We start from the raw sequence: 12,224 nt of genomic DNA, 5'->3' as shown, positions 1-12,224 counted from the left end.
TTCATAAGCACGTATGACTATTTACGGTACATGCCTACATTATATTTATGAACTGGAGCTAGTGCCGTATCCCCCTAGGTTATAACTATATCATGATGAATTTCATCCAACGAGTCACCGATCCAATGCCTACGAATTTATCATATATTATTCTTGCTAAGTTACTACTATTGCTACTGCTATCGTTACTGCTACAATATCACTGCTATCACTGTTACTGTTACTGTTGCTGCTACTACTATCATCAAAACTATCATACTACTGTGCTACTAATCACTTTGCTGCAGATAATTAATCTCCAGGTGTGGTTGAATTGACAACTCAGCTGCTAATACCTTAAAATATTCTTTGGCTCCCCTTGTGTCGAATCTATAAATTTGGGTTGAATAGTCTACCCTCAAAAACTGTTGCGATCCCCTATACTTGTGGATTATCAAGACCTTTTTCTGGCGGCGTTGTCGGGGAGCATAGCTATATTTGTCGAGTCACTTGGGATTATCATCATATTATCACTATGAAGAATCTGAAGGATGCTAAGACTAAGATTCTTTTTCCTCAAAGACGAGGGGAGGTAAGGAACTGCCATCCAGTTCTGCTTTAGATTCACCTTCTGTTATAAGTAAACTTGCAACTCCACAACATGCTATAACTTCTGATTTGTCGCAAGTTATTGATGGTGCTACTTCTGCTATGAATGTTACTCATGATGCTAGTACCTTGCTTGATGATGATGTGCCACTAGGTGAATTTCTTGATGAACAAATTGCTAAATTAAGATAACATAATATTGTTGAATCTGATGATGAACTTGAAACTGAAAATCTTGAAACACCTACTAGAACTAGTCCTCCTAGATATGAATTGCCAAAGGTACCGGAAGGTTATACTATGTGAGGAGGCAACTAGAGATATTCTTGCTTGTAAGGATAGAGAAGATCTAGAGAAATTACTATGCAAGTATAAATAAAAGATCTCTGAATGCTAAAATGAAATGTGATACTGAGTTTGCTACTTCACCTATTGTTATTGCTGATAAGGATTATGAATTCTCTGTCGACCCAGAGTTAATCACTTTGGTTGAATCTGATCCTTTCCATGGTTATGAAACTGAAACTGTTGTGGCACATCTTACTAAGTTGAATGATATAGCTACCCTTTTTGCTCATGATGAGAAGATTCACTATTACTATATTCTCAAGTTATTTCTGTTCTCATTAAAGGGTGATGCTAAAGCTTGGTACAATACTCTTGCTCCTGGTTGTGTGCGTAGTCCCTAGGATATGATCTATTACTTCTCTGAAAAATATTTCCCTGCTCATAAGAAACGAGCTGCCTTGCAGGAAATATTTAACTTTGTGCAAATTGAAGAAGAGAGTCTCCCACAAGCTTGGGGTAGGCTTCTCCAATTGCTTAATGCTTTGCCTGATCATCCTCTTAAGAAAAATGAAATACTTGATATCTTCTATAATGGACTAACTAATGCTTCTAGAGACTTCCTAGATAGTTGTGCTGGTTGTGTTTTTAGGGAACGAACTATTGGGCAAGCTGAGGACTAATTGAATACCATATTGAAAAATTATGATGATTGGACCCACCTATCAAAGAAATACATGGGCTTGAAGCACCATCACCACCCAAGGTGGTAGAGGTAAAATATTTAATGAAATTCAATGATAGTTATGATCCTCGTAATAAACATCCTAGTCAATGTCTTTATGAGTTTGATAACTACGTTAGAAAGCAAGATCACTTCAATGCAAATGTTATGAAACAACTGAAATACAACTCTGATATGATTGCTTGCTTAAGTGACTTGTTATTTAGAATCTCGAATGATGTTAGAGGTGTAGGAAAACATGCCTCTATGGTTCAAACTCAATTAGAACAAGTTGCTAAATCTCAAAGAGTGTTACTTGATGAAATGAACAATAATATAAGTGACTTTGCTGTTAGAGTAGCAACTAGAGGAGGTAAAATGACTCAGGAACCACTTTATCCTGAGGGACACCCAAAGAGAATTGAAAAAGATTCTCAAAGGAACAACACCATTACACCTAGTTCTTCTAAAAAAGAAAAAGAAGAAGAAAAATGATAAAACTTTGCCTGCTTCTAGTGAACCTGAAGTAGAAAAACCTCCTGATAATGATAATGAAGTTTCTATCTCAGATGCTGAAACTCAATCTGGTAATGAGCACTCACCTTCGGATAATGAAAAAGATAATGATGAAGTTCATGAAGACACTCAACCTAATGCTAAAGAACCGGATAATGATGTTGAGATAGAACCAGCTGTTGATCTTGATAACCCACAACCTAAGAATAAAAGATATGATAAAAGAGACTTTGTTGCTAGAAAACATGGAATGGAAAAGAGAACCATGGGTTCAAAAGCCTATGCCCTTTCCACCTAAGTTAACTAAAAAGAAAGATGATGAAGAATTTGAACGCTTTGCTGAGATGATTAGGCCAGTCTTTTTGTGCATTCGCTTGACTGATATCTTGAAAATGCCTCCTTATGCAAAGTATATGGAAGACATCATCACTAATAAGAGAAAAATACCGGAAGCTGAAATCTCCACTATGTTTGCTAATTACACTTTCAAAGATGGAGTACCTAAAAAACTTTGAGATCCGGGAATACTAACTATACCTTGCTCCATCAAAATAAATTATGTGAAAACTGCTTTATGTGATTTGGGAGCTGGTGTTAGTGTTATGCCTTTCTCTTTATATAAAAGACTTGATTTGAATAAACTCACACCTACTGAAATATGTAACATCCCAATTTTCAATTTGGATGTTATACATAGATCATCATGTGCATATCATATTTATTCTTGCATTTTGCTGCGATCCTAGAAATTTTAAGCAACTCAAGGACCAAAGGAGAGAATTGGAGGTTTCACAAAATTCATATTTGAATTTATTTCAAATTTGAAAAGAGGATCAATTTGATTTTATTATTTTTCTCTCCAATTATTTCCAATATTAAAAATAAATGAGAGAAGATAATATGACTTCTTCAACCTGAGAGAAATATTGGAGAAAGAATTTTAAAATCAAATTATTTATTTATTGGTATTTTATTTGCTATTTTATTTGTATTAGAAAAATATTGCATTTTTGAAAATTGCATTTTAGTCCAGAAAAATGTTCATCTTGTCCTACATATTAGGTTTGGACAGTGAAAATTGTTTCTAGAATATTTAGAATTTTCTAAACATTTATTTAGTATTTTTTTCTCTTCGGCGGAATTATTTTAAAAAAAATCTTCTCGGAACGAACTGCGCCGAAGGCCCAGCCGGCCCGTCGCGCCGCCGCCTCTCTCTCTAGTACGGGAATCGGACTCGCCGGAGTCTGGGTTCTTGCCACCGCCGCCGGCCAACTTGGACCCCAAGTCGGAGCCGAGCAGCCCCCCCCCCCCCGAGGCCTTTATATTCGACGTCGTCGCCTCCTCTCCTCCCTCCCAAACCCGCAGCCGCCGCCACCTTCACCGCAGCCATCGCCTCGCCTCGCTCCGCACTGCCGATGCCGCCCGGATCTCGCCGTCGCCCGTTTTTTTAGAACCGCTAAAAACCCCACCGAACCGCCCGTTTTTTTAGGTTTTCGTCGGTTTATTTTTTTTAGGCCGGTTTAGTTATAAAACGAAAATCCGTTCGTTTAGATCTGTTAGTGAACGATTTTTGTTAGATTTGTTCTGTTAGCGAACGTTCGCGTCGTAGTTTTTTTCTTTTTAGTTTATTTTCGGCCAGGGACTTATCCACGAATAGTTTTATCGCGATTTAGCCCCTGATCTTTAAACTAGCATAACTTTTTACTCGTTTATCCAAATTAGATGAAACCAGCGCCTAAATCCTCGTATCGTTTTGTTCTTTCCAGTTAACCAACTTGAACATGATTTTGGTACTGTAAAATTTGAGCTTAGTTCAGATTAGTAAACTATCTTGTTTCGTTCGTATTTTGAGTTTCGTTTCTCCGTTTGAGTTGTTTCTTTTCACAAATCGTAGCTAATCACATGTACCTACTATTAAGATCTAATCCACGTGATAATAATGCTGTTGAGTGATTGCTTATGTATGCTACTGTTTGTCTATGCTAGATTTCCCGGAGTGCGGAGCTTGTTACTACGAATCCCTAGAGTTTGCAGATCGTCAGCAAGGCAAGTTACACTTTGATCATACTCCTTTATACCCAGTTTTTACTATGCATTAGTATTACCCCCCTCAAATATTTGCATGAGTAGGATTGGGTACATGTGGTTTGGTTGTAGTACTTGAGGTAGGAACCTAATACCTTTTGATCACCCTGGGAATATACGTTATGCTTATTTATTTCTTAGCCATGCTCGTAATTGGGGATTGGATCGTGATTCGCACATGGAAGTTTGAGAGTTATTTTAATCATGGATAACATTAAGGTGGCAACTTTAATATACATCTGGGTGGATTGGTTGAGGAACCTGGGGAACCCAGTGTTGCCTATTTAAGGAAATCCCAGAGTACCCGTGTGATTTTTCCTTCGGTTCGCCACCCAGGCTCAAAGGGATCATAAGATTATTCATGCTAGAACCTTCCGTGTGCAGCCACAAGCTATTATGGGCTCTAGCATAGTTGAGTAAGTTGCGTGAGCTCTTGAAGAGGTGGAATAGCAGATGTAGGGAAAAGTAGGTGTACCAGTCCGCCCGGAGTAGAGAGTAAGTGCTTCAGAAAGACTATGTCTTGATCATCCGATCATGGATGCGGTCGAGTCTTGTGGGGAAAAGTGCGCAAACCTCTGAAGACTGTATAAACTAATCATGGTTAGCCGTGTCCCCGGTTATGTACATCTTGAGTATTTGGTATTTGAATTATTGATGTGATCTCATCACGTTACTTTAATTAATTTGAATTGGGTTAATGATGATACTTTTAATTGGGATTTGAGTTGGGGTTACCTTCTCAAATATTGGGCAACTTGGGAGTAGTTAAATAAGTTTATTCCTTTGTCATAGGGAAAAACTAGCTTTATGCAAAACCATAAGCTTACAGCCTCCACTAGCCAAATACTGCATGTAGATATAGTTCTTGCATATCATTGCTTTACAGTGTAACTCTGCCAGCATATTCAATGTGCTAACCTACACGGCTGCAACGTCTCATGTTGTAGACTACTCAGACGACAAATAAGGTACGATAGGTCGTTGTCTTGCACTCAGCTATGTCGTTGGAGTTGATGGACTCATTTACCTTTGAAGCTTCCGCAGTTATTTTGTTTAGATGGCCTTCAGCCATCATATTTTTGTAACCATACTCATTATGAGGACTTGGTGTAATAAGTGTGTGACTGAACTCTGTTATAATTCCTCGAGTACTATGTGTGTCAGCATTACCAATCCAGGGATGACATTAATGCACAGAGGCTTGACCGCATGAGGTCGGGTTGCTACAAGATGGTATCATCTTTACTCGTTCTGTAATACATCATCTTGCAACTAACTCTTTAGTTACTTTTCTTGCAAGGCTTCTTATGATGTGTATTACCAAGAGGGCCCAGAGATACATTTCTGACACTCAGAGTGACAAATCCTAATCTCAATCTATGCTAACTCAACAAACACCTTCGGAGATACCTGTAGAGCATATTTATGATCACTCAGTTATGTTGTGATGTTTGATAGCACACAAGGTATTCCTCCGGTATCCTGGGGTTGCATAATCTCATAGTCGAAGGAATATGTATTTGTCAACAAGAAAACAATAGCAATAAACTGAACGATCAATATGCTAAGCTAACGGATGGGTCTTGTCCATCAGATCATTCTCCTAATGATGTGATCCCATTATCAAATGACAACACATGTCTATGGTTAGAAAACCTTAACCATCTTTGATCGACGAGCTAGTCTAGTAGACGCTTACTAGGGACACGGTATTTGTTTATGTATTCACACATGTATTTAAGTTTCCGATCAATACAATTCTAGCATGAATAATAAATCTTTATCATGAATGAGGAAATATAAAATAATTTTCTTATTGCCTCTAGGGCATATTTCCTTCAGTGTGTCGGCTGCCATGGTAGGGTGACTTGAGGGTGTGCTTGATGGGGAGCTTGGTACGAGGGACGGGTGGCCTCGATGCGGTCGCGTCACTTGTAGCCAGCACAGGGTGTGCTGGTCCAGATGCGTCTGTTCCTCCTTCTCCCTATTTCCTCGTGTTCGGCGGGGAGCTCGGTAGGAGGGATGGGTGGCCTCGATGCGGTCGCATAACCTGCCGCTGGCGTAGGAGTGTGCCGATCCGGATGCGTCCGCTCCTCCGTCTTCCTTTTTCCTCGCCGTAGGTGGGTTGACGCAGGTCTGCCGATGTCCGGGGCAGAGCATCTACTGGTGGCTCCATTGGTCGGGGGCGGCCGGTTGGACGGGCAACCATGCCCACACTGGTGGTGTGGTTGCGGGTGGTTGACAGAGTTAGGGTGCGATGAAGGGGTGTGAGCGTCGGGGTACACCACTAGCCCGACCCTTTAACTAGCCGACGGTGGCGGCAGCCATTGACATCGTATCCTTCCTGAAGGCTCCGTCACGGCGTTTCCACTCCTGTCATCTTGCTCCCAGTGAAAACCTGATCTTCGAGATCGGGCGGTGGCGGCAATCCATGGTCGTACCCTTCTGGGAGGCACTGTTGTGATGGCTTCATTGTTGTCCGGCTCCCTCTCTATTGTCGCTCCAAGCGGTTTTGCTTTGTTTTCGGTGGGGTGGGGTGCCTGGCCCTTTGTATTGTACCTTGGGCGTGTGTTATGTGCGGTGGTGGTGTGTGTTTGTATCGGTCTCTCGGTTTTAATTGGTGATGATTGCTTTATAATATAAAGCGGAGGACCCTTTTCCGACAGCCATGTGCATAACATGGTTTTCAGCCTGTATTTGCTTAGTCTGTGCCAGACGAGACACATATACGAGGAGGGCAAAAAAACAATGCAAGCTTCCAAACACGCCCTCAAAGATTCTGTAGTATCGTATTTCCCAGAGGCAATATTCGTAATCATGGTGTTCATTACATTTTACATTTATACCACCTCACAGATAAAAACAAATCATGCTTTTGGTATCCCCTATTTCACCTTTGTACCCCACTTGCAATGAATTCAATCAAATGAAAATATACACGTATGAACCATTGGAACTATATGGAAGAACTACTTTCCCTTCTCCAGTTTAGTGTGCTATTCTCAGACGCTCTACAAGTGCAACAGCAGAGGTGGAATGCTCACGAGGACTGAACAATCGGTTGGTCTGCGAAAGGGCCATATAGCCAACCCCTGGCGATATGACCGTAAGCAGCCTCCGTCAAGTGAATACCGTCCCAGCTCCAATGGGTCGTTGGGTCAGCACAAGCAGTGGCACCAGGCTCCCCGCATTTGGCTGTCACGTTGAAGTTGTAAGCGGCTTTGGCAACGGACCCAGGAGCCCCACAGCATGCCCTAGGTAACTGCTTGTAGAATCCTGAATTATAAAGAGGAAATGGTTAGGCCCCTGCATTGTGCCATTCTCATCAACAATAAAGCATCCGCATACTTCCGAATTAGTAGTTGAGACAGAAACATCGTCCCTGCCAGCAAGATTAGGTTGGCAAAGGCATGCATGCCCTGAGAAAGTACAGGATGTACTTTCTGTTACAAGGCAACACTGAAATGGAAACTCTAGAGGACGAGTACATGGGATCTAGATATGGCAGGGACATGTATTGACAAAATGCGCTACCATCCAGTACTCTAAACTAATGAAGATCTTCTTCGAAAAGAGAAAACTAATAAGAGAAAGATACAAGCATAAATCGTAACAAAGGTTAATTGCCAATAAGTTAAGCAAGCAAACAGATGAAGGCATACATTGGGAGAAGTATACACAATAAAAAGGAAGTGATTTTCTAATACAAAAAAACACGTGTTTACAGTTCATGGAGTATATATGCGTGTTGAGTTAAGGTTATAAGGATATTACAGTAACCTGTACAACTCATACGCCAGCATTTTACTGTACTAGAACACTAAATGCAAAAAACGTGAGTCCTTCAGTCTAGGTGGGAGTACGGGCAGGTTGTGTAAGTTCTGATTGGAGTAGATGATCTAACCATCCCAACTATTAGCCCCACATGACCACTAAACAAGACAGCTACCAAGTGGACAAGCTTTGAAGTACTAATTGAAGTGATAGCTAGTACCCCTTTACAGACTAGATAAATGATCCTAGAGCATCGGATTAGTAACCTTTGCTTCTAATATACTCTGAACATGGGTGAAGGTGCTTGAGTTGATATTCTGGCTGCAAGTTGTGTTCGCCATTTTTGTATTATATGCTATGTGCTCCAATCCAGGCGAAAGCATCTCTTGCTCTCTGCCCAGATCTGAACTATCTAATTATTTATAGTATTGTGTTCTTTTCAAGGCGAACGGAAGGAAATCGCTGACTGCCTAACAGTTGACTTTACACCAGACAAAAGTAAGCACATGCACACTAATTAAGATCCATCTACAGTAATTAGTAGCACATCAGTAAGAACATATGCATACAACCAGACCAATTTGTAAATCACTAAATTCTGATGCTTAATGAGTTAGCTATGGCAAAAGTTCAGGTGTTTGAGAACTAACCAAACTTCTCAGGCTGGAGCATGAACTGGACAACTGGCGTGTAGTAGTCGCCATATATGATCCGCACATTGGGGTACTTGGGCCGGAGCTTCTCGAGTGCTCTCTTGAGGTGTGCGTTGTGCACCCATGAGAAGGTGTTGTACTGACGGATGCACCCGCTCCGGGCGCCATACTCGTGGGCTGGCATGTCGAGCATGTTCAGGTACACGGGGAAGCACCCAGTGGGCATCACCCCTGGCACGATGAGATCCACTGCCCCCTCGGCGATCAATTCCTGCACCATTACCGTACATGAGCAATCGTGGTTGACAGCGAGGAAACAGATATGTGAGTAACAAAGAAGAAGCAATGGCTACCTCGACGCCATCGGAGATGCCCTGGATGACATCCGGCATGAACTTGTACGCCTCTGTGAGGCCCTTCCCGGCAAACAGGGGCGCGTTGTAGTCGTTGCCACCGAACTCGCCGACGACGAACAGCGAGTTGGCATAGAACTCCTTGCATTCTTCTGCAAAAACATACAAAATTCCCAATCACTTCATCGCAATCCACCACCTATACATATATAGCTGCAAAGGCGGGATTCCTTTTGACGTTTGCTTACCCTTGGTGGAGTTGCAGAAGAAAGGCTTGAGGTCACGGAACCACTGGATTTGGGTCATGAGGGCGCCGGAGTTCCAGACGACGGCGCCGAGGCCCCTGGCCTCGAAGTAGGGCGTGTCGAGCGCGGTGGCGCCGGTGATGGCGAAGTTGGCACCGTGACTTAAGTCGGAGCGATTGGCTTTGGACGGCGGCAGCAGGGGCAGCCCGAATTCCTGCGCTGCAGTTGCGGTGGCCGATCGAGCAAGCGCGTCAGTTGAGGACCCACAGAATCTCGGAGGAAGAGGAAGCAAGCGAGAAGCAACCAAATCAAAATGAAACACGGCAGGCAGTCAACTCACCCAGGTGGTCGATGACGAGGCGGCCGTCGGAGCAGCGGCCGGTGGGCTTGCCGAAGTAGGTCTGGCCATAGGGCAGCCTGGCGGTGGCGAGGATGTCCGGCACGCCGTTGGCGATGAGGTTGCCGGCGTCGGCCAGCGAGTCCCCGAAGTTGAACAGCGCCCGGTACTTCCCCTTGGCCTTCCCCTTGGCCTTGGCAGCGTCCGCCTCCCCGGCCGCCGCCGCCGCGAGGACGACCGCGAGGAGAATCACGAGCGCCTCCCTTCTCCCCATGCCGGCCGCTCCTTGTGCGTGTGCGGGTCGGTCGGTTCCACGCGGGGCGGGAGAGAGGAGGAAGAGAAGCAGGAGACGGAAGACGAGGCAGGTGGGTCGAACCGCTCGCTCGGTCGTCGCTGTTTGTAGGCGAGGAGAGGAGGGACGCGCTGCTGCCTGCTGGCGTGGCCTGGCCGGCCGGTGGCGGCTGCTCGTGTGGCGCTTTCCCTGGTTGCCGAATTTTAAAATCACACCAGCAGGAAAATGACAGTGCGCCATCACCCACCAACCACGAACCAGTCGTGTTCCGTTCCCGTTCCCGTTCCCGTTCCCGTTCCGAAAGAGAGAAAAATAGAAGCTGGTGACACCAAATGGGTCAAATACAAATCTGGTTGGGTTTGGTACGGAATATTAGGTTAGGTGGATAATACTTTTCTCTACCGCCCGCGATGCACGGTGACATAACATGGGATCAGAAAAGAAATGGATCCTCCTAATCTCTCGCATGCAACGGTAGGTGAGAAGTCAGCAGCCAGCCAGCGCCAAAGACCAAACGCTTCCAAAGCAAAGCAAGTTGGTCTAATTATACTATAACACTAACCATATAAAAATACGGGGAACGTTCCTACTCCACCCCACCGACTGAGTTCTCACGCCGCGCCGTCCGATCTCCGAGGGCTCGATCGGAGCGCATGCGCGGGGTTTGTGCCACGCATGTGCCTGGTCCCCGGGCTGCCCACCTTGTCCATTTTCTCGTTTCTGTTTTCGGGCTGCTTCTCTTTCCACGCGGGTCGCTACCGCATCGTTGCACTACACTAGTAGTATAACCACGACAAGCCGTAGCCGTTGCACTACATACACTTGTATTTTTCTTTTTGTGGGTACATAGACTAGTATACTACTAGGCCATGGCGAGTTGTTGTGAGCCGTTAGATCCATCGACGGCGACAGTCTGCCGGCAAGGCAAGTGACTGAAAATGACGGTGGTGTTGGCCATTTTTTAAAAACTCCGATGTTGCATAGGTTGTTTGGACATATTGCAACTAAGTATGATTTTATTTTTTTTTGTGTCGCATGCGGCTAATATGTTGTACTAATAGTTACTCCTACTCGCTAACTTTTTTTGTAATTTTTTTTGCTAGTGCTGCAAAGTGATTTTATCATTGTGTTCTTTCACGCTTGATCTGTTAACCTTGTTATTGCTTTTTTTTTCTTTGCGGGGTATTAACCTTGTTATTGGTGTATATGTTGAAACCATTTTTAAATACTTTGTTGCATCGAAGAAGGATTTATTGTATACATACACTTAATTACAATTTTTTGTTCGTCAACCTATAGCCGCTTCAAAAATGATGGATCGTCCGTGGAAGCAAATAAGTACGTATTATTTTTTAAACGAGGTAAAATATTTGCCATTTTTATTGATTAAGAAGAAGAGTTTGAGGGACAAAACCCGCAACAGAGGAAGCAAAACATCTAGCTACTCTCGCAGCACAATATTATACAGCCGCTTAGCCCCAGCTAAGGCCCGGATACAAGCTCCGGCCTTGATGATGCGCACAATCACCGCCACCGGCGACGCCTTGGCCCTGAATACGCGTGCATTTCGCTCCTTCCAAATCTCCCAACTAACAAGATGAAACAATGAGGCTAGAGCCATCCTTGGTTGAGCATTGTTGGTGAGGACGCCTTCCCACCAAGATTTAACTATGTCGAATTAATTGATGCCAAGACGCAGTGCTGACATGCAGATCAGGCCACGAGATCACATCATTCCAAACATGCATAGAGAAACGACATCTGAAGAGGAGGTGGGCTGTCGACTCGCGCGCCTGGTTGCACAGCAAGCATTGGTCGCAGTTTGGCCATCCAGGGCGTTGAAGTCTATCTGCGGTTCAAATTCTATTGTGTGTGACCAAGCAAGCAAATAAGTATTGTAACAATTCACCCAATTTCAACCGGTTCTACAACAAATTAAATTTGAAGAAAAATAGAAATACTACCTCCGTCCGGCATTAAAAGTCCCACAAGCCCAGGCACTAGGACCAAGACATGGCCTTAATTGAGTGCATGCATGCGTTTAGGCTTTGTAAACTGCCGTTTTGACTGGCTGCATGATCGCTCTTTTCCATTAGATGGTTGCTTCCTTGCAAGGGGTTATTAATTGCCACGATTTGGTTGGCTGCATGCACCCGGCTGCAGCAAACGCAGTGAAAGGGGGTGGGAATCGAGGGGAAAAGGCTGCACGTTAATCGCAGGGGACTTGTAAATCGGGACGTCCTACTGTGGCTCGCCGGACCTATAAACCCGGACGGAGGTAGTAGTAATTTAACAACATCTAAAAGACCGAGTAGAGTGGACGTCACTATACTGCTGCAAGCCGGGATGCGCATGTTGAAATTATTGGCGTT

The 12,224-nt window shown here is 43.9% G+C and overlaps 1 protein-coding gene across 1 annotated transcript; it reads right to left on the bottom strand.

Annotated features, from left to right (window-relative positions):
• Positions 1 to 6,958: 6,958 nt before the first annotated feature.
• LOC119276664 (GDSL esterase/lipase At5g45910-like) lies at positions 6,959 to 9,978 on the bottom strand. Its single transcript, XM_037557794.1, has 5 exons — positions 9,564 to 9,978; positions 9,227 to 9,442; positions 8,979 to 9,130; positions 8,623 to 8,896; positions 6,959 to 7,474 (listed from the first exon to the last, which is right to left on the bottom strand). The coding sequence occupies exons 1-5, from the start codon at positions 9,832 to 9,834 to the stop codon at positions 7,239 to 7,241; spliced, it is 1,149 nt and encodes a 382-aa protein (XP_037413691.1). The 5' UTR covers positions 9,835 to 9,978; the 3' UTR covers positions 6,959 to 7,238.
• Positions 9,979 to 12,224: the final 2,246 nt, after the last annotated feature.

Source organism: Triticum dicoccoides, chromosome 3B (genome assembly GCF_002162155.2).
Source record: "Triticum dicoccoides isolate Atlit2015 ecotype Zavitan chromosome 3B, WEW_v2.0, whole genome shotgun sequence".
Classification (NCBI taxonomy): Eukaryota; Viridiplantae; Streptophyta; class Magnoliopsida; order Poales; family Poaceae; genus Triticum; species Triticum dicoccoides.
The sequence above is the reverse complement of the archived record's forward strand: the minus strand, read 5'-3'. Positions and strand labels throughout refer to the sequence as shown.

Coding starts and splice junctions, on each gene's coding strand:
- LOC119276664 (XM_037557794.1), bottom strand. CDS start 9,834: ATGGGGAGAAGGGAGGCGCTCGTGATTCTCCTCGCGGTCGTCCTCGCG. Junction 9,443..9,563: donor CCTCGTCATCGACCACCTGG/GTGAGTTGACTG, acceptor CCGCAACTGCAG/CGCAGGAATTCGGGCTGCCC. Junction 7,475..8,622: donor GCTCCAGCCTGAGAAGTTTG/GTTAGTTCTCAA, acceptor TTTATAATTCAG/GATTCTACAAGCAGTTACCT.